General features: G+C 48.4%; 1 protein-coding gene and 1 non-coding gene across 2 annotated transcripts; one reads left to right on the top strand and one right to left on the bottom strand.

Annotated features, from left to right (window-relative positions):
- The first annotated feature begins 713 nt into the window (after window positions 1–713).
- Window positions 714–5981, top strand: LOC125544534 (katanin p60 ATPase-containing subunit A1). The gene is made up of 7 exons (XM_048708261.1): window positions 714–1046; window positions 1787–2261; window positions 3041–3238; window positions 3600–3844; window positions 4147–4305; window positions 5250–5337; window positions 5506–5981. The coding sequence occupies exons 1-7, from the start codon at window positions 928–930 to the stop codon at window positions 5785–5787; spliced, it is 1566 nt and encodes a 521-aa protein (XP_048564218.1). The 5' UTR covers window positions 714–927; the 3' UTR covers window positions 5788–5981.
- Window positions 5982–7467: 1486 nt separating this feature from the next.
- Window positions 7468–7539, bottom strand: TRNAD-GUC. Its single transcript has one exon. It is a non-coding gene; the product is annotated as a tRNA-Asp (tRNA).
- Between the last annotated feature and the right edge of the window lie 11900 nt (window positions 7540–19439).

Below are 19439 nucleotides of genomic sequence, written 5' to 3'. Positions count from 1 at the left end.
CTTGCACACAAATATATACTCGCCTCAGATATATGCCCTTGGTGTGCAAGGCTGCCAGAAGACTCCAGCCACCTGTTCATCACATGTCCTCTTGCCAATAGAATCTGGCAACGTTTTGGCCTTCTGCCCCAATCCGATGATATCACAGACCTCTGGGATGTCGCTACCCCTCCTCACCTCCCCACCTCCACATGGCCTTCGGTCCTCCTGGCCTTGCTACGGATGATTTGGTCTGCTCGCAATGACATGGTATTTAGGACGATTGACCAAAGTTCCGTAATAACCCTTAGAAACCTTATTTCCACTCTGGATCTCCGGTCTCATCGTCTTGTGCTCCCACATGACAAGAAGGACGTCTTCTCGTGGCGCTCCTACCTCTCTACACATTGCACCGTGCCTATGTAATGTTGTACTTACTGCCTCGGCAGTCCTTTGAGTGATATATTCAGGTGGGGGAGCCCCCCCGGTGATTCTCAAAAAAGAAAAAACTCGTACCCAACATAGGACTTGAACTTTAAACTTTGATGGGTTGGCTCCAGCAAGGAACACGTTCGCATTTTTTCTCCCTCGTTAATATGATTATAAACTATTTTTTTGAGGGAAATATGATTATGAACTAGTGTTTTGAGAACTGGAGCCGATTCCGGTCAAAAGAGAAAGAAGGATAGAACAGCAGCCGATTAGTACCTCGCTGACAGTGGGCCACAGACGCGTCGGCAAGCTGAGCGAGCGAGTCTCCATCCTCCCACCCAGGTCTCGGACGCCAACAGACAGCCACCGTAACCCTCTCGTCTGAATCCCCAAATTCGAATCAGACGATACATGTAGCTCGCTGCTTCTTCTCAATCCATCCCCCCGCGCGACTCTTCCTACCCCGCGCGTGCTCTGGCGAATCTGTAGCCCCGTATCTCGGCGGGGGCGGCGGCAATGGCGAACCCCCTAGCCGGGCTGCAGGACCACCTCAAGCACGCGCGCGACTACGCGCTCGAGGGCCTCTACGACACCTCCATCATCTTCTTCGACGGCGCCATCGCGCAGATCAACAAGTGAGCTCCCTAGCCCACCCTCCCGGATTCGCCGGCGGTTAGGCGCTGTGTAATTCGCGACGTCGTACCCGTGTGGATCTGTGCAGTCGACCTCACAGCCTCGGATTTGGCCCGTGAGGATCCATTTGATTGTTCTGGTATAGTGGGTTCTAGTCATTTTGCTGTAAGCGAGAAGTCTTGCGGTTGGTAGTATGTTGTGATGCTTATCATTAATTAGGGTCGAGAAAACAATCGTCTATTTGCGCTGATCTGCCGTCAAAAAGCGTCCCAGTAGTAGCTCATGTTCATGATTTGGGTGCTCCAGAATATCAGGTCATGTATGTAAAGTCTGCCTGGATTTGAAGTCACGAGGCACCTTGGTTATTGTAGAAATGATACTGAGCTCTGTACGGTTGCACCCACATTGCACCTAATGAACGCCAATGCTTCATTTCATCTTGAAACTTTCAAAACAGTAGTCGTGTGTTTTCACTAAAACATTGCATTCACGTCAGAACCAGCCTTTTGCGGATCTGCTTTGAGTCGCATTGTGCGAGAGGCCCTGTTCTTGTTGATGTGTTACTCGATTGCAGGTTTGAAGGTAAAATGTTTGATGTGGCGAATGCTGTTGATATTTAAAACTAAGATAATGCATTTCCCCGTTGCTTTGTTATCTTTAGTACTTAGGAGTAAAACCTTAACAGATGTTTTTAATTTGTTGTCCTTCATGATGTGATAGTTGATCGTGAATATTTATGCAGGCATCTAGCTAATTTAGATGACACCTTTATCCGCACAAAATGGATGAACTGTAAGAAAGCTATAAGTGAAGAGGTAGAGATTGTTAGGCAGCTCGATACCCAATTGAAGTCATTTAAAGAAGCCCCTGGGACAATGCGGTCCTCGTCGCCTCCTATTCGCTCTAATAATAAATCATTTCTGTTCCAACCATTGGACGAGTATCCAACATCATCGCCATCAACCTTTGACGACCCTGATGTGTGGGCACCTCCAAGAGATACAAATACACCAAACCGAAGGTCAGCAAGAGGCCAATCTAGTGCAAGAAAATCCTCCCAAGATGGAGCTTGGGCACGGGGTCCATCAAAGACTGGAACACCTAGCCGTGGTGCAAAACCCAGCGGAAGTAAAGCAAGCTCTGCGGTAAGATCATCAACTGCTTCAAGCACTGGCGGGAGGAAAGGAAAATCAAGTTCGAGCAAGGCTGATTCAGCGGTAATTTCCTTCAAGCAAATATTCGTTACACTCTGAAATCTTTATTTGATCAAATATATTTTGTTGATGTTGTTAGTTACCTCTGTCTGCACCCATGAATGAAAACAATATATGTTTAAGAATTAGACTTTTAGTGCTCCTTTTTCTGCTGGCAATGTTTACCTGCCTGTCTGCCTGGTGCCAAAAGAAGAAGAAAAGGGAGCTTTTGAATATCATCCAGGATACATACTTCTTATATATTAGTTTTTGTATTGTATGGTTTCAAAATGTGGCTACAGCTGTTATTTCCAACATATGTTGGTGTATGCAAAGTGGAGTTAACCTCAGCCTTTTTTTTAGAAGATAGCCTTAAATATGTCGATTTGGATTATCAATTTGTTCCTAAAATCATTTAGTTTGTCATACCGAGAAACATACCTTCTTATAGTTATTGAAGACACTTTTTTCTAACTCTGTACTGAAGGAATACTCTATCATCATCTATTTCTAGCTCCCCGTTGTGCATATTCCATAGGCGCGAAGTATGACGGCGCACACAACAAGAATGATGCTGAAATCACCAAGCATTTCAAAAGCAATCACATACTGAAATAGGAGAGCATCTATTGTTACCTTCTAAATTAGGGAACTGGAATCCGCATATATGCATGTTTTTTTTTGTGCGTGCCTCTTGTTGGGTTTAGCTTTTTGATCAACTTGATGATATGGAACTACAGATTACTGCTATATGCAAATTGCGTTTCTAAAATTTTCTATTTTTTCTTATCCTTTCCTTTCAGAGCAGCGATGCTGAAGAAGGTAAGTCCAAGAAGGCACAGTATGAAGGACCGGATGGGGACTTAGCTGCCATGCTTGAAAGAGATGTTCTAGACTCTACCCCAGGAGTGAGATGGGATGATGTTGCAGGACTTAGTGAGGCCAAAAGACTCCTTGAGGAAGCAGTTGTGCTTCCTCTCTGGATGCCTGAATATTTTCAGGTAATGATTTGGAATTTCGAACTATGCTATTCAATGAAGTGTCTGTTATTTTATCTGTCCATTCATTCTTGTTGCTATCTAACATCATGACCATGGGCAAAGTTGCTGCCTTTCTTTGGTAGTATGGTGCACATGAGTCATCTGGACATCCACACTTTTTAATTTTTCTTTAATATGGCTGGTTTATAATATGTCATTTAATATTATGCATACCCAATCACGCTAACCGCAATTTGAGTTTCTAAAATTAGTTACTCATGATATTAATGTCGTATGTTTTCTCTTTTTCTGTGCCCTGTTCCATTCAGTCTAAAGTTACATGCGCCCTCATCATACTCCTTCGGGTTCTATTTCTGTTCAGGGTATTCGTCGACCTTGGAAAGGGGTTCTTATGTTTGGCCCACCAGGTACCGGGAAGACCCTTCTAGCTAAGGCAGTAGCTACAGAATGTGGAACAACATTCTTTAATGTTTCGTCTGCAACATTGGCTTCGAAATGGCGGGGGGAGAGTGAGCGCATGGTCCGTTGTTTATTTGAACTTGCAAGGGCCTATGCTCCAAGTACAATCTTCATTGATGAAATAGACTCCCTATGCACATCTCGTGGGTATGTGACCATACATTTTGCTGTTCGCCATGCAAGTTCAAGTTCTATTAATGCCGGCCAAGATAATGACAATTTTCCCAACAGCTTTGTACCTTAAACTTGAAGACATTCTTAATTGTTTTGCCTGGTAAATAAGTTACATGTCGCAGAAGAGAACACTCTCGTGCTTTTTATACCTCTTTTTAATTAAGCTTGACAGGCAAATGTAATGAAAATATGAAACTGCCAGTTCTTATATTTTACTATTTATCTTCATTTAGAAAATACCGTGCCCTGATTTATCAATTTATGTATTTATTCAGAGCTTCTGGTGAGCATGAATCATCGAGGAGGGTAAAGTCTGAACTTCTAGTGCAAATAGATGGTGTTAACAATAGCTCTACCAATGAAGATGGTCAGCCGAAAATTGTTATGGTTCTGGCAGCTACCAACTTTCCATGGGATATTGATGAAGCACTCAGGTTGGTGAACTCTTTCACTCATATTTGCATTTATTAATTTAGAGGTGCTACTGGTAGTATCAAAACTCTTTGCATAATATCTGAATTTGTACGAGATGATTGATTTCTTGAGTTATGTTACTATTGGAGTTAGAGACCGTATTGGTTTCTAGTGTTGTGTTGCTATTGGAGTTAGACCGGATTGGTTTCTAGAGTTGTGTTGCTGTTATTAGAGTTAGAGACCGGATTGATTTCTTTTGTTGTGTTACTATTGTAGTTAGAGATCACCAGAGGTGAAGTGTAGTACATATATCTATATCTATACCAATATAAAAAGACCCAAAGGGACAGATCCAAACAAATCTCGACCATCAAATCATGTTAATCCAACGACCTATATTGCTCCAACGGCAAGCACTCAACGTGTTTAACATGCAATTAATATCATACCAAATATCGACGGCTACACTATCCATGTAGTTAACGCTTAATTGATATCCTACCTAATATCAGTTTGCAATTAATTTTTACCTTAATATTAATGTGTATCGCACGTACGAATATACTAGTTTCCTTCAAATAAGGCAAATGATTATTTTGTTTAGTTCCTGCCACATTTGTCATGTCGCCGTTTTATGGGGTAAGATCAGAGCCTTGAGCATCTGTAACTTGAGTTGTGTTTCTATTCGCTACCTTTGCGGGCTAGAGTGGTATCTGGGTGTTCTGAATTTTAACTGCTCTCATGCCTCTACATTGGTTAATGTCCCGTTTTCCCTATTTGTACTGTCTACCGCAATAAACAGTTCTTTTCTGCAGTGAAACTACAGCTTTTGCTATTTATTTTTCCTGCCATTTTGTTTGTCAGTCAGCGTGCTAGCTACATGCTCTACTACTGTAACTATATTTATGTTACTGTTCCTCTGGCACATATGTTTTTTTAACTCACTGAATCTTGATTGGCTCAGGCGGAGGCTGGAAAAGCGTATCTACATTCCACTTCCAAGTTTTGAAAGCAGAAAATCACTCATCAGCATAAATCTTAGAACGGTTGAGGTATGATGTACTAAAGCATTTGTTAATCATCTTTTCGTCATTTGGTCGTTATGGTTTTATTTCATTCAGGGATACTGTTCACTAATCATACTGCATCATCTACGTTGATGATAAGTCACTGTTTAATATCTCGTGTTGCTTACTAACGCCCCACTTTTGTATCAACAGGTAGCTACTGACGTTAACATCGACGAAGTCGCACGAAGGACAGAAGGGTATAGTGGGGATGACCTGACAAATGTTTGCCGTGATGCTTCGATGAATGGTATGAGGCGAAAGATTGCAGGCAAGACCCGTGATGAGATCAAGAACATGTCAAAGGATGATATCTCAAAGGACCCGGTAGCCATGTGTGACTTTGAAGAAGCTTTGGTCAAGGTCCAGAAGAGTGTGTCGCCCTCTGATATCGAACGGCACGAGAAGTGGATGGCCGAGTTTGGATCTGCTTAAACCTTGGTTCCCATTGAAGGAGATTGCTGGATCTTGTCCACAACTTTTTGTTTGTTTGTGTTTTATTCCTGGCATTTGCCATATTTCCACCTTCCCGTATGTTGTTTCAATGGTGGCAGTATGTATGTATGTTCAACTATGTTTCCTGAGCCGGTAGTTTATCACAAGAGGCAGACCGGAAGCGAATTATTATTCGGTGAGTGTTTGTTGATTGATTTTCAGTGGTACTGGAAGTCTGGAACTGTGGAAGTGAAATTCTTTGTGTTTATTCTCGAAATGCTATGTATGGACATGACCATCACTGTATTTCCATCTCCCATCCATTTTCTAATTACTCCACGGAATAATTTTGAAGCTTTGATGTCCGCCTTTTACATCGTCAATGTTTCATGTACGGCGCTTTGTGTTGAAGGAGTTGCGTCTCTAGTGGCTACGGTTATGCATCCCTGAAGGCGCCTCCGAGCACACGCAGATAGAAGAGAACCGATCGTGTGTGAAGCAATTTTTTGCTGGTCTCAGATGTGCGGCAGGGGCGGCCTGGCACCGAGGCCTGGAATTGCTCTGGTACCAATATCATAACCTACTTCTCCTACCCTCAGAAAAATAAACCTACCTGTACTAGAGGATCTAGATGAAGACTTGGAAGTCACGCAGATAGAAGAGAACCGATCGTGTGTGAAGCAATTTTTTGCTGGTCTCAGATGTGAGGCAAGAGCGGCCTGGCACCGAGACCTGGAATTGCTCTGGTACCAATATCATAACCTACTTCTCCTATCCTCAGAAAAATAAACCTACCTGTACTAGGGGATCTAGATGAAGACTTGGAAGTCGTGTCCTTGACTTGCTTTCATGCAACCTCTGATAGCCCTACCTACGATCAATGCTCTTCATGGCTCAAGTAAAAAAAAATGCTGTTCATAGGTACCTACAAAATGCAATTAACGGTGGTGTGATGAAAAAGAAAAATAAACCTACCTGTACTAGGGAATCTAGATGAAGACTTGGACACGCAGATAGAAGAGAACCGATCGTGTGTGAAGCAATTTTTTGCTGGTCTCAGATGTGAGGCAAGAGCGGCCTGGCACCGAGACCTGGAATTGCTCTGGTACCAATATCATAACCTACTTCTCCTATCCTCAGAAAAATAAACCTACCTGTACTAGGGGATCTAGATGAAGACTTGGAAGTCGTGTCCTTGACTTGCTTTCATGCAACCTCTGATAGCCCTACCTACGATCAATGCTCTTCATGGCTCAAGTAAAAAAAAATGCTGTTCATAGGTACCTACAAAATGCAATTAACGGTGGTGTGATGAAAAAGAAAAATAAACCTAGCTGTACTAGGGAATCTAGATGAAGACTTGGAAGTCGTGTCCTTGACTTGCTTTCATGCAACCTCTGATAGCCCTACCTACGATCAATGCTCTTCATGGCTCAAGTAAAAAAAAATGCTGTTCATAGGTACCTACAAAATGCAATTAACGGTGGTGTGATGAAAAAGAAAAATAAACCTACCTGTACTAGGGAATCTAGATGAAGACTTGGAAATCGTGTCCTTGACTAGCTTTCATGCGACCTCTGATAGCCCTACCTACGATCAATGCTCTTCATGGCTCAAGTAAAAAAAAATGCTGTTCATAGGTACCTACAAAATGCAATTAACGGCGGTGTGATGAAAAAACGCCGTTGCCGGGGATCGAACCCGGGTCACCCGCGTGACAGGCGGGAATACTTACCACTATACTACAACGACTTTGGTGATGATCGTCAGAGTCTTAGTCTATTAATCGCCAAACCGAGGAATACCTCTACAGTTACCGGGCCAAGCAACACCACCATGCTTTGTACTACTGCACACATGAGCAATTTATGGCTCCTACGCGCCCCAGGAAACAATGCTTCAGAAAGCGCGCAGGCACCGCATTTACCCCTCTCTGCTCCCTTCTCCGATCCCCTCCTCCCTCCTACGGCATGCACGGGCACGCAGTGACAACACGTACGCACGCAGCGACCGTATAGTAGTAGTAGGAGTGTCAGAAAAGCCGCTAGGTCGCTAGGAGTGCAGCGCAGGAACAAAAGGAACGAATGCGAGCGTGCACAGTGCGCGGACTGCACCCGGAACGTGGCCGCGCCACTGTGCGCCGAGTTGAAACGGAACAGTCACGGACTGGCGGGGGAGCAGCCGGGTAAACCCGCAACAGAAGGCAAGCAAGCGGCGGCCACTGCTGCCGCCTGTGCGCACCGCGCGCTACACGGCGCCGTGCCGGTGCGCCACTGCTCGGACTGGAGATAGCTCGTACGCCCGGCACCCACATGGGCGCAGCATGCAGCAGCGACCACCCGCACGCTGCACAACACGCTCGATATATAGCTCGACGCCGACCCGTCCATGCCACCGTACGTCTCTGCGTCGTGTACGTGCAGTGCCATAGCGCACTGGGGCACACGTACGTCCGTCCGTCCGTGCGTCGCCGATGCCGTTGGGGGAAACCGAGCCTGGCGCGGCGCCGCGGCAGCGGTGCTGGCCTGGCCTAAGGCCAACTTCACCGCGCGACCTTATCCTATTCGCCTCCGTTCGTTTGGAATAAAAGGGACAAACGAGATGGCTCAGCGCGCGATGGTTCGGACCCATCTGATCCATTTTATGTCCGGGCCGATCCATTCCGAGCGCGAACTTACGCCGGGTTTAGGTCGTCGCGAACACCGAATAGACGCGCCGCTTGTCCGCGTCTGGCCGCGTGGCGGGACGGCCACCTACCTCCCACCCGTCAACATCAATGCGCACGGGCGGCCGGCCCCACCTGTCATCGGCCCAGTGGAAGGTCGCCGTCCTTTTTAAATGGGACCCGTGGACCGGTCGTCGTCCTCACTTCCCACTCCGGCCCCTCTCTGCCCCCTCAAAAGCCGACACCCTAGAAACCCTAACCACTCCCTGTCCTTGAACTCGCCGGTCGGCCGCAGCCATGGGCCTTTGGAACTACGGCCGCAAGGGGAAGCACGACCGCGAGGCCGGCTCCTCCTCGGGCCGCCGCCGCGGATCCGTAAAGGAGGAGCAGAACGCGTCACCGCCGCACTCCTTCCGTCGAGCCCCCGCGTCACCGCCGCGCTCCTCCCGTCGAGCCCCCGCGCCGGCCCCCTTCACCATTGCCCCTAGGTCCGCCGGCTACCGCGACCGGCAGTACATCTGCGCGGACGTGTGCCGGAGGTACTGGGAGACGAGGACGCCGGTCCCGTGGAGCGACGCCAACCTCCCTAACGGATGGCACCTCTTCGCGGACCGGGTCCCCATCCCGCCAGTGCCGCCGACCGGCCGTGCCCGGCGTGATGAGATCGCGCGCCGCCGCCGCCTCCTCCCCGACGACCTGTACTACGACCACAGGTATACCCCCGACTCCCCGCTGTGGGACACATGGCTCCAGGACGAGCACGACACGCGGCGCGCGTCCTACTTCGCCGGCACGTGCAGAGGCGCGCGGGCGTACGCGGGTGCGCGGCCTGACGCCCACGCCGTCGCCTTCACCGTCTCCGTCACCCCCTCCATCTCCTCGCATGACAGCGGAGGAGGAGGCCCGTCTCCTACAGCGTGTCACGGACGACTCCATGAACACGCACGATGAGCGGCAGTGGAACGGCCTGGAGGAGGCCATGGCGCTCTCTGCCGCCGGGGACGTCGCCTTCCCGGAGCTGCAGATGGCGGCCGTCACGGAGGAGGCGATGGAGGAGGACCCGCCGGCGGCCGCGTTCCAGCAGCTGCTAGGCCAGGGGTGGGGCTGGTCCTGCACTGCTCCGGAGATGGCCGCCGGCGTGGGCGTGAACTGGTGCCCCACTCCGCCTTGCTCACCGGAGCGGGATGCGTCGCCACGGGAGGAGGTGGTGTAGGCACGTCCGGCCGTCCAGCCCGCCCCCGTCCACCACGCACCTCCGGCCCACCTGTGGACGCCGCCGGCCTACGTCGACCTCGTCAGCGACGACGACGACACCGGCGGCCACTGAAGACGGCGACCGCCACGACATCGACGGGCGCGGCAGGAGCGCGTGGGAGGAGTTTTTCTATTTTGTTTTTATATATTAATTATGAAACTGGGCCTTTTTAAGTGGCCGTGGAAACTGGGCCGTTTTGTGGCCGACCCTTATATATGTTTTATGTATTTTTAAAATGTGTTTATTTATTTTTTAGTTATTTTTATATTTTTTTATTCATGTCCACCCCGGACACGATTTGGGGTGCGGCCTCGTGGTGCGCGCATGCATGACCCGTCTGATAAAGCCGGACACGTGCGAATTCATCGGCGTCTTGAAGGGACAAAATCCGGTCAATACGGACGTCCGTTTGGGTAGTGAAGTTGGCCTAAACGAAAGCGAGCGTCGCGCTAGCTGCGCATGCATGCACGCACGCACGCAGCGGCCGGCATCTCGCGATCTCTCTTGTCTTGTCCGTCGTCCTGCCGCTGGCGCCTCGATCCTCGCCACCAGCTAGCTAGTTAAGCTAGCTCGCGGCGGGGCAGCCTGCCCGGCCGGCCCCGGTTGCTGGTACTCCTCCTCCTTTCCCTTTATTCCTCTGGGCTGTGCAGGCGTGCGCCGGTACAGCGTCGCCGGCACGGCTTGCCAAGGCCGGGCGCCCGGGCCCAATCGGGCGGGCGTGCATGCGGCGCGGGGCCGTTTTGTGCGTCCGTCAACAGAGGGGAATCAAAGCCTGGTAGCCAGTGACAGTGTATATCACACGACAACATTGTACCGTGCTACAGAGCGTGACAGGACACATCACGGCGGCACGCGCGCCGTACGGGGCGGACGGACGGCGTACGTAGCCGGGTTGATGGATGCGCCGTGAGCCAAGACGCGTACTACTGCTCCATCCAGAAGCACGCCACGCGTGTACCCGATGCACCGGCCGCTCGCGAAATCCCGCGGCACAAGAGAGCACGCCGTGCAATGGCGTCGACCCTTTGCTTAATTCAGGGGCCTGCCTGCCTGCCTGCATGCACGCATGCAGCGCTCCTACTACTGGCGTCTGGGTCTCTAGCTCCATGCTTGTTCGTTTTGAGCTCAGCCCAGCGTTAGGTGGCTATAGCCGCCTACCCCGCCCCTCCTTGTCAGTCAGTTTGCGATTTGTCTCCTGACGAGAGATCGGGCCGTGTAGGGCCTATGCTTCGTTTAGATCGCCGGCCAGAATGCATGGCAGCGTGCAGGGAGATTGTGCTAGGCTCCTGACCCCTCTCTCAGCCATGGCCTAGCCCTTAACTAGGCCCATTCAATGCCCGTCCAGCTGTATGTGTTTCACCGTTTTGAATCACGGGTGCGTTTGGTTACAAGGATGATCACGGATGGGTTGAGATCGTACAAAAAATATACTCTCTCCGTCCCAAATTTCTTGTTTAGACAAATTTAAGAAAGAATTTTGGGACGGAGGGAGATATAAAGCATTTGAATGGTTCGAGTCAAAGAAAAAAGCCTCGAAGATGCTGAACCGTTCCACCCAAAGAAATTGGTTGAATCAAATGGCCACTCTTTGTATGCATGATCATGTGAGCATGGCTGGTGGTCCTGCCCTAAATAATTAGCTCATCTCTTATATTGAGCCAAACACATGAATTGAATGATTAATCCCAAAAAATGGACGGTCCCAACCCATTTGCATCACATCTTCAACCAAACGCATCCTAGGACTTGACTTGAAGCGAGTTTTCATTCAGATTCTCAACCCTCACCTCCCGAACCCTGTCCCCTCCCTCGCGCGCCTCCCGTGAGGCGACCTAGTCGATCCCCGCCGCCAGCCCTCCTCCTACCTTGTCGTCGCAGGGCGTGGCCGGGCAAAGCTCGATGGGAGCTAGAGGCGGCGGGGCTCTCCCTTCCTCTTGCCTGGCAGGGTAACACGGGTCGTTCCCCTCGCCCCTAAGCGTGATACCGGACAGGTTGATTCTGTGGGGAATTGGCCGGAGGGGTCCGGCCTCCGAGTCACCTCATCTCTCTCTGATAAGGGTCTTGTGTCGCGGAGTAGAATTAAAGGGTTTTGCCACTCGGTTGTTTCGCTCACCCCAAACGTGATCCTAAATGTTGGCGCCCACCAATTGGGGGTCGACACATCAGCCACCCTGGTTTCTTTGTTGTCGGCAATTGCAAACACACACGCGGAAGTTTCGCGAAGTGGTTGGTCCCCGCACTGCCATTCTTGTTTTTTGGTCAGAATTTGCCATGCTTGGTGAGAAAAATCGCCATGCCAGGGACAACATGTTTTGCCATCTCAGATGTCAGATTTGCCATGCTTAAAAACCCAACCTTAGTAGGATTTTCATTTATTATTAGAAGAAGATACGAGAATTGGCTTGTCGGCGTATACGGATGTTCTCGTAACTGCCCGGTTTCCTCTAATATTGTAGAGTTGCACTCTCTCAGTTCAACGGCGGAGGTAGAGGGTGGACAGGGTGCGCCGGCATCGTGATATGCCGCAAAGGATCAGTAAACTTCGGGAAGACCATGAAAATCAAAACATACAGAGAGAGAGATGTGGAGCAGCGACGTCTGACCGGATGGCCCCCAGCATTGTTGTCATTGATGAGGCCGTGGCGTCGTGTTGCGCGTGCACCGATCGAGCGTAGATCCGCAGGACAAGCGTTGGACGGGAGAGCGCGAAGTACGCGATGCACACATGCTCCTGCTCGTCGTACTACGTCCCTCGCTGGAGTTAGTGATGCCCAGTGTCAATCCCGTGACGCTTGTTCCTTCTCTAGGTAGTTTTTACCCTTCATGTTCCCCTGTTAAATCAAGACGAAAAATGTTGCTAAGCTCCTGTACTACTAAGAAAGAGTTACGGCTGAACCGAAAATACCACCACTATTACTACTTCCTTCATTTTTATATACAAGGCTACTATGGAATATATACATTTTGCATCTATACAACGCCACAAATAGTAACCAAAGCAAAATTAATAATATTTTCTCGTACTAAGAATTTGTCTAATACTTGCATGCATGCAGTCATAATGACAGTCAGCTACTTCCTCCACTCAGTTTTTTTTGCATGCATGCAAAGCATTAATGATCTCAGCAAACTAGAAGAAAAATTGACTTGTAAAACATGCATTAAATTTTATATTGACTTGTAAAACGGCCACGGCTACAACTTCATGGCGCCGGTCCGTAGGGGCACATGCATGAAGACTTTCCAGTTATCATTAACAAGGTCAGATTGGCTCTGGTAGGGGAGCGGTGACAACGGCGCATTCTAATGGCAGTACTTGTCGTTCGGTTATCCTGGAATGTCGATGTAATTTTTGCTTATGTTTGAGATGCTTTGTGTTTTCGGTGAACTTTCATAACAAATCCGATCTTTTCCTGATGTTTTTAAAATGTAGAAATCAAGCTGAAAAGGGCACCGGTTAATAGATCAATTTGTATTGCATCTTCCAAGGTATAAATGTTTGGTGTCGGCTGGCCGGCTAAGATTTGGGTCGTCGGCCCCACCACCGGTTTATCTCCTCTACTTTATGTCTAACCCGAAACGACCTGGACCACTTATTCTTCGTCTCCTACCTCCAGATCCCCCTTTTCCTGGGCATCTTCTCTTCCCATGAAAACAAGCCGTCTCCGGTCTCCCATCAATCCACACGCCTGTGGTGCTATGACTGTTGGGGAACATTGCATGGGAAACAAAAAATTTCCTACGAAAACCCAAGATCCAATCTAGGAGATGACCATCTATGAGAGAAGAAATTGGATCTACACACCCTTGTAGATCGCTAAGCAGAAGCGTTAAGAAATGCGGTTGATGTAGTCGAACATCTTCGCGATCCAATCACGATCTGTCCCGCGAATGTCTTCGCGATCCAATCACGTTTCGTCCCGCGAACTCCCGATCCAAGTGTCGAACGGACGGCACCTCCGCATTCAACACACGTAAGGCTCGATGACGCCTTCACCTCCTCAATTCAGCGAGCGATGGTGAAGTAGTAGATCGAGTCCTCCGGCAGCATGACGGCGTGGTGGCGGTGGTGGTAAGAAATCTCAGCAGAGCTTCACTAAGCACTACAAAGAGGAAGAGGGATGCGAGGGAGAGGAGAGGCAGCGCCGTGGCGTAGAGATGTGCTCAAGGGTGCGGCTGCCCTCTCTCTACCTCTCTCTATATAGTGGAAGGGAGGAGGGGGTGGCGCCCCTAGGGTTTCCCCCTAGGGGGGGAGGGGCGGCCAGGGCAGATGGGATCTCCCCTAGGGTGACTTGCCCCCAAGCCAGGAGGTGGGAAGCCCTAGGGGGGGTGCCCCCACCCCTCCTAGTTACGTGAGATGGGGTGAGGGGGACGCTCAGCCCCTTAGTGGGCTGGTTTGCCCCCTCCCCTTGGCCCATGAGCCCCCCCCAACACTTGCCGGGCCCCCCCGAAACCCCTTTCGGTGACACTGATCATCACCCGGTATCCTCGGAATAATTTCGACTCCAATACCATTCCGGAGTTATTCGTCACGTCCGGGATCTTATTCGGGACTCCGAACAACCTTCGGTAACCACCATAATGACTCAACTATACTTATATCGTCACCAAATGTTAAGTGTGTAGACCATGCGGGTTCGAGCACTATGCAGACATGACCGAAAAACCTCTATGGTCAATAACCAATAACGGGACCTGGATGCCCATATTGGTTCATACATATTGTACGAAGATCTTATCGGTTGAACCTCGATGTCAAGGATTCAGCTAATCCCGTATGCAGTTCCCTTTGTCTATGGGTATGTTACTTGCCCGAGATTCGATCGTCCGTATCTCCATACCTAGTTCAATCTCCTTATCGGCTAGTCTCTTTACTTGTTCCGTAATACAAAATCCCGTGGCTAACTCATTAGTCACATTGTTTGCAAGCTCATGGTGATACTGTATTATGGAGTGGGCCCTGAGATACCTCTCCGTCATACGGAGTGACAAATCACAGTCTTGATCCATGCCAACTCAACAGACACCCTCAAAGATACCTGTAGAGCACCTTTATAGTCACCCATTTACGTTGCGATGTTTGTTACACACAAGGCACTCCTCCGATGTCAGTGAGTTGCATGATCTCATGGTCATAGGAACGTATACTTGACATGCGTAAAACGATAGCAATAAACTTGACACGATCATATGCTACGTTTATAGTTTGGGTCTTGTCCATCATATCATTCTCCTAATGATGTGACCTTGTTATCAAATAACTACTCATGTCCATGGCTAGAAAACCATAGCCATCTTTGATCAACGAGCTAGTCCGGTAGAGGCTGACTAGGGACATCTTGTTGTCTATGTATCCACACATGTATTTGAGTTTTCGATCGATACAATTCTAGCACGGATAATAAACGATTATCATGAACAAGAAAATATGATAACAACCAATTTATTAATGCCTCTAGGGCATATTTCCAACAATGACCCTCAATCAAATTGCAACCATCCCTTGCGCTGCGAAGAGGACCCTGAGTGTACCCCCGCGACAGAGGTGCTGAGACTGCGTGCCCGTGCTGTGACGGACGGCGATGGGGGGTGACCATGACTGCGGCTGCAACCCGATGAGCGGACGGCGATGCTGGAACCAGCAACTAGTTTTGCTGCAACTGGCGAAGCAGGAGCTGAAACCAGCATCTCGTTTTGTTGCAACCGAGAGCAGAGCTGGGAGCCAGCAGCTATTTCTGCTACAACCGTCATCATACGGAGTTGCAAACGGCCACGGAGAAGCTAAAACCAGCTGCGAGCGGGTGTGTTCATGATCGTTGGATGTGGTAGAGGAGTTGCCGTTGCTTTTTTTGCGTCCAGGGGCGTAACCAATGCTACAAGCGGTGATTCTTTTTTTTTTCTGGAACCGGCAACGCTTTGTGGTGGAACCGGCGACTTTTTTGCTAGATACAAGATGGTGAGTGGCTTTTTTGTTGCAACCGCTGGTTTTTGCTTCGCCCGTTGACAGATTTTGGTGCTACATTAGAAGAGGTTGTGCGTAATAGAATCGTGGGGCTAACACGTGACCAGCCCAAAGCTAGCCCCGGCCGACCGGCGCCTAGCCATTTTCTAATGTGGAAGATGCCTTTTTAAATTTACAGTGTGGCTCCTGTGGGCATCACAGCCTACTACTCACTGGTCGACGAAGAAATGGACAATGCACAAACAACAAAAGGGCCGTGGACTCGCTTACACCACATGCCTAATTACTACTGCTCTACTGGCTGGCAGGAATGGCTTTTAAGAGAGATCTACAATCCAGTACTGTCAAGAGCAACACTACAGGTCGTGCGCATAACATCTTCAAAGCCTTTTCTTGCCATAACCCCTTCTTTCCCTTACAAATGGCTCTCTGTCAGGGCCACGTTCCCTCCCACGCTCAAATGATCTGAGCAGCACGGCACGAGTCCAAACGAGCTAGGCAAAGCATGTTTACAAAGATGGGAGGGGAGATATCACATTCACAACCACGTGGACATGGTAGCAGTGGCAGTAGTAGTATGCATTGCCATGCGTATGCTCCTCTTGTTTCCATGGCCCAGCAGTACTATAGTAGAGCACAGTGAGCGCTGCCACGCCAATTAAAAGCAAAGGTATAAAGGGGGCACAGGCACAGTGCTTGCATGCATTAGACCCCTGCACAGCCGCTGAATATTCCCCTGCCCCGGCCCCCAAGCATTAACAGCAGCGCCCAGAGTTTGAATGGTGCTGCATCTCATCTCGGCAACACTGTGATGCGCCTGTGCAGCCAGCCACCCCCATTCTGCTGCCACGCGACTAGTAACAAAGACCACACACCACAAGGCCCTAGCACTACTGCAGCACCAAGTATGACCAATCAGCCCAGAGAGAGAGAGAGAGAGAGAGAGAGAGGTGGCACACAGCTCGTCTCATCCATCCACTTGCAGCTAGCGGAGATGTCATAGATGCAATCCGATCGTCTCATGCTAGTACATCTTGTTTGTTTGGCACTCATGCCCTGGTGGTACCACCACCACCGCATCCTCCTCTCTATCTTATTCCTGCCGTGCTGACCTAGAAGTGGAGAATGTCCCTAATGCTAATTGATTGATATGCAAACAGAAGCATTAAACACGAGCGTGCAGTGTGCACACCTGACCAGAGCCTACACTCCGGATGTGCATGCGCTTGTGGGGATGGGGAATTTGGCAGGTACACCTCCGTCCCGGTTTATTAGGCCCGCTTTCATTTTGAGTCCAAATTTGACCATGAATTTAACCTAATAAACCCGGGTGGAGGTAGTACTGAGCTTACTAATTTGAAAGATTGTTTCTTCTATTAAGGGCAGTGTGTCAAATTTGGAAGATGTGTTCACCTGGTGTTTGGGAATTAAGGAGCGACACAAGAAACATCAATTGCCTGGACGATATGCATTGCAACATTGTGCTACTACCAGTGTGAGTAATTTTCAGTTACCCGCAGAAAAAGAGAGTGATTTTCAGTCTCAGACACCTTGGTTGCAGTGCACACAATGGCGCACAAAAATGACGGTCTAGTAACAAGAAACACAGACAGGAACAAGAGCAAAAACATTAGTACTAAAAAAAGACAGATTACAAGCATTACAAAGTGTAACCGATGCATTCCAGGCTCAACAAGACATTCACCAAGCACATTGAGGTGCCTAACATCACAAACGAGCTCCTCCACGCCAAGAATGCGTCGCTTACAGCCTCTGGATACAAACGGAAGAAGAAGGAAGAACCACAGACGAAACAAGAGGAAGGGAGGATATTCTCGGAGGAGGAACAGTAACTAGTTAAAAGATGCCTAGAAAAGAGAGAGAGAGAGAGAAAGAGAGATATACATATATCTCGGACCATAACGCCTCAATTCCCCACCGCACGCTCGCACCGGACGCCTCATGCATGCTCCTAGTCGTGGAGCAGAGGAGGACGACGCAGTGAGAGCTCAATGCGAGCCGCTAGCTCGCGCGCCTGCCCGCCATCTCCTATCTGCAAGGCTTGCCGCCGTCGGACTCCTCCGCTCTCGGGTCTCCAAATGCTGGCCAGGTCGCACCGGCTGCTGCTGCTGCTGCAGAGGCACCGAGGAGCTCCATTGCTGGGGTAGGAGGAAGATGGGGCATTTTCTTGAGAGGAGGAGATTACTATTCAAGTGTGAGGGCGAGAAGAAGATGCTAGAGAAAAAAGGATTAGTGGTGTTTATATACACACACATTGCTAGAAGAGTGGGAGAGGGAGGGAGAGGCTGACAAAGTCCACACCTTTACGGGCCATTGCAAAATTCATTCATTGTGGCATTGTACCACCGGTACCATGGCACAGTACATGCCTACATGCTCAGGCTATGTCCATTATGGTCTTGTCTTGGTCCATACGCAGTGCCAGAGGGCAGGGACATCTTCCTCACATGAGCTGTACGCCGCTGGTAATGTAGGAGCGGTAGGTTCAGTAAAATGCTTACTCGGTTAAGCTTTGCATTGCTCGGTCATGAATTCATGGTAATCGAGCAACGTTTTGGAATGTTTTGGTTAAGGCAGAATATTTTGCTTGGTTAAGCTTTGCATTGCTCGGTCATGCATTCATGGTAATCGAGCAACTTTTTGGAATGTTGCTCTGAGTTTGCGCAGGGACGAATAGTGATTGGCTTCGCATTAAACAAAGGGAGATGTGAGGCATGTTCCTGGGAAAACGCGGAACCGCACCTACACGGACTACGGTGCACATTGGGCTCAGCAAAAAAAAAACTAAAAAGTTTCATTATGCATGTGTTGCCTAACTTGTGCAATTCTTTTGATGGCTTAGGCTGGTCATGGTGGGGAGTAACTTAGACTAGTATCATATGCATGACATTAGTCTAAGTTACTACCCCTATAGTGCAAAGTATCTTAGTAGTAGTGTCATAGTTTGTTTCATTTATTGCCATATAAACTCATTTTACCTCGGAAAGCGCTATGTTACAGTAAAATATTATGTTACTCCAAACATCTCTCTTCTCATTAAATACTTGCCACATAAGCAAAATTGTTTTGGGATGTGTTAAGTTACTACCTAAGTTACCCCCACTATGGCTAGTCTTACTAGTAGTAGTACTAATCAGTTGAGGTACTGTAATGTTTTCTTTTATACATTTAGCGACCTGGATAAAAGCGATTTTTAACATGTAAATATACCTCGCAATGTCTAGGTATACCTTGTATTTGAAATTTGTAGCGTGATAAATTGCTGTCAATTTATTTTATTAAATATGGACAATACGCTTCACATTCTTCTATTAATTGGGTTTTTGAATGAAATTTAGTTGTATGAACTTAATTATTTGGAACTAATATTACGAAAATTGAAACAAAAAATTCATATGATTCATTATAGTTGATTATTGCATAGTTGTAAGAAGTTTATTAAATATAAGTACCATAGTACAATATTTTATGCATGATTGCATGTTGAGTGAACATTTTCTTATGAATGGTTGCATGTTGGGTCGACCTTTTCCTATTCATGATTGCATATTAAAGGTGACAGCATTTGCATGTTGATAAAAATAGGCCGATCAGGTCACCTATTTAGTTCAAGCAACTCTAGCAGATTCTCCTAAAGAGGGCTCTTAAAACTATTTTTACATTGTGTTCTAAAATTTAAAGGCTCCGAAGCTACTGTGCAAAGTCAAACACTACTAGAGAAAACCCTAGTAGTAGGCGGGGTAATGGAC

This window comes from Triticum urartu, chromosome 3 (genome assembly GCF_003073215.2).
Source record: "Triticum urartu cultivar G1812 chromosome 3, Tu2.1, whole genome shotgun sequence".
NCBI classification, from domain to species: Eukaryota; Viridiplantae; Streptophyta; class Magnoliopsida; order Poales; family Poaceae; genus Triticum; species Triticum urartu.
This window is presented reverse-complemented; position numbering and strand designations above follow the sequence as displayed.

Bases quoted from the DNA above. Each gene is read 5' to 3' on its own strand.
- LOC125544534 (XM_048708261.1), top strand. From the start codon at position 928: ATGGCGAACCCCCTAGCCGGGCTGCAGGACCACCTCAAGCACGCGCGC. The intron at 3,845-4,146 runs GTATGTGACCAT...GTATTTATTCAG, and splicing joins TCCCTATGCACATCTCGTGG to AGCTTCTGGTGAGCATGAAT. The intron at 5,338-5,505 runs GTATGATGTACT...TTGTATCAACAG, and splicing joins TAAATCTTAGAACGGTTGAG to GTAGCTACTGACGTTAACAT.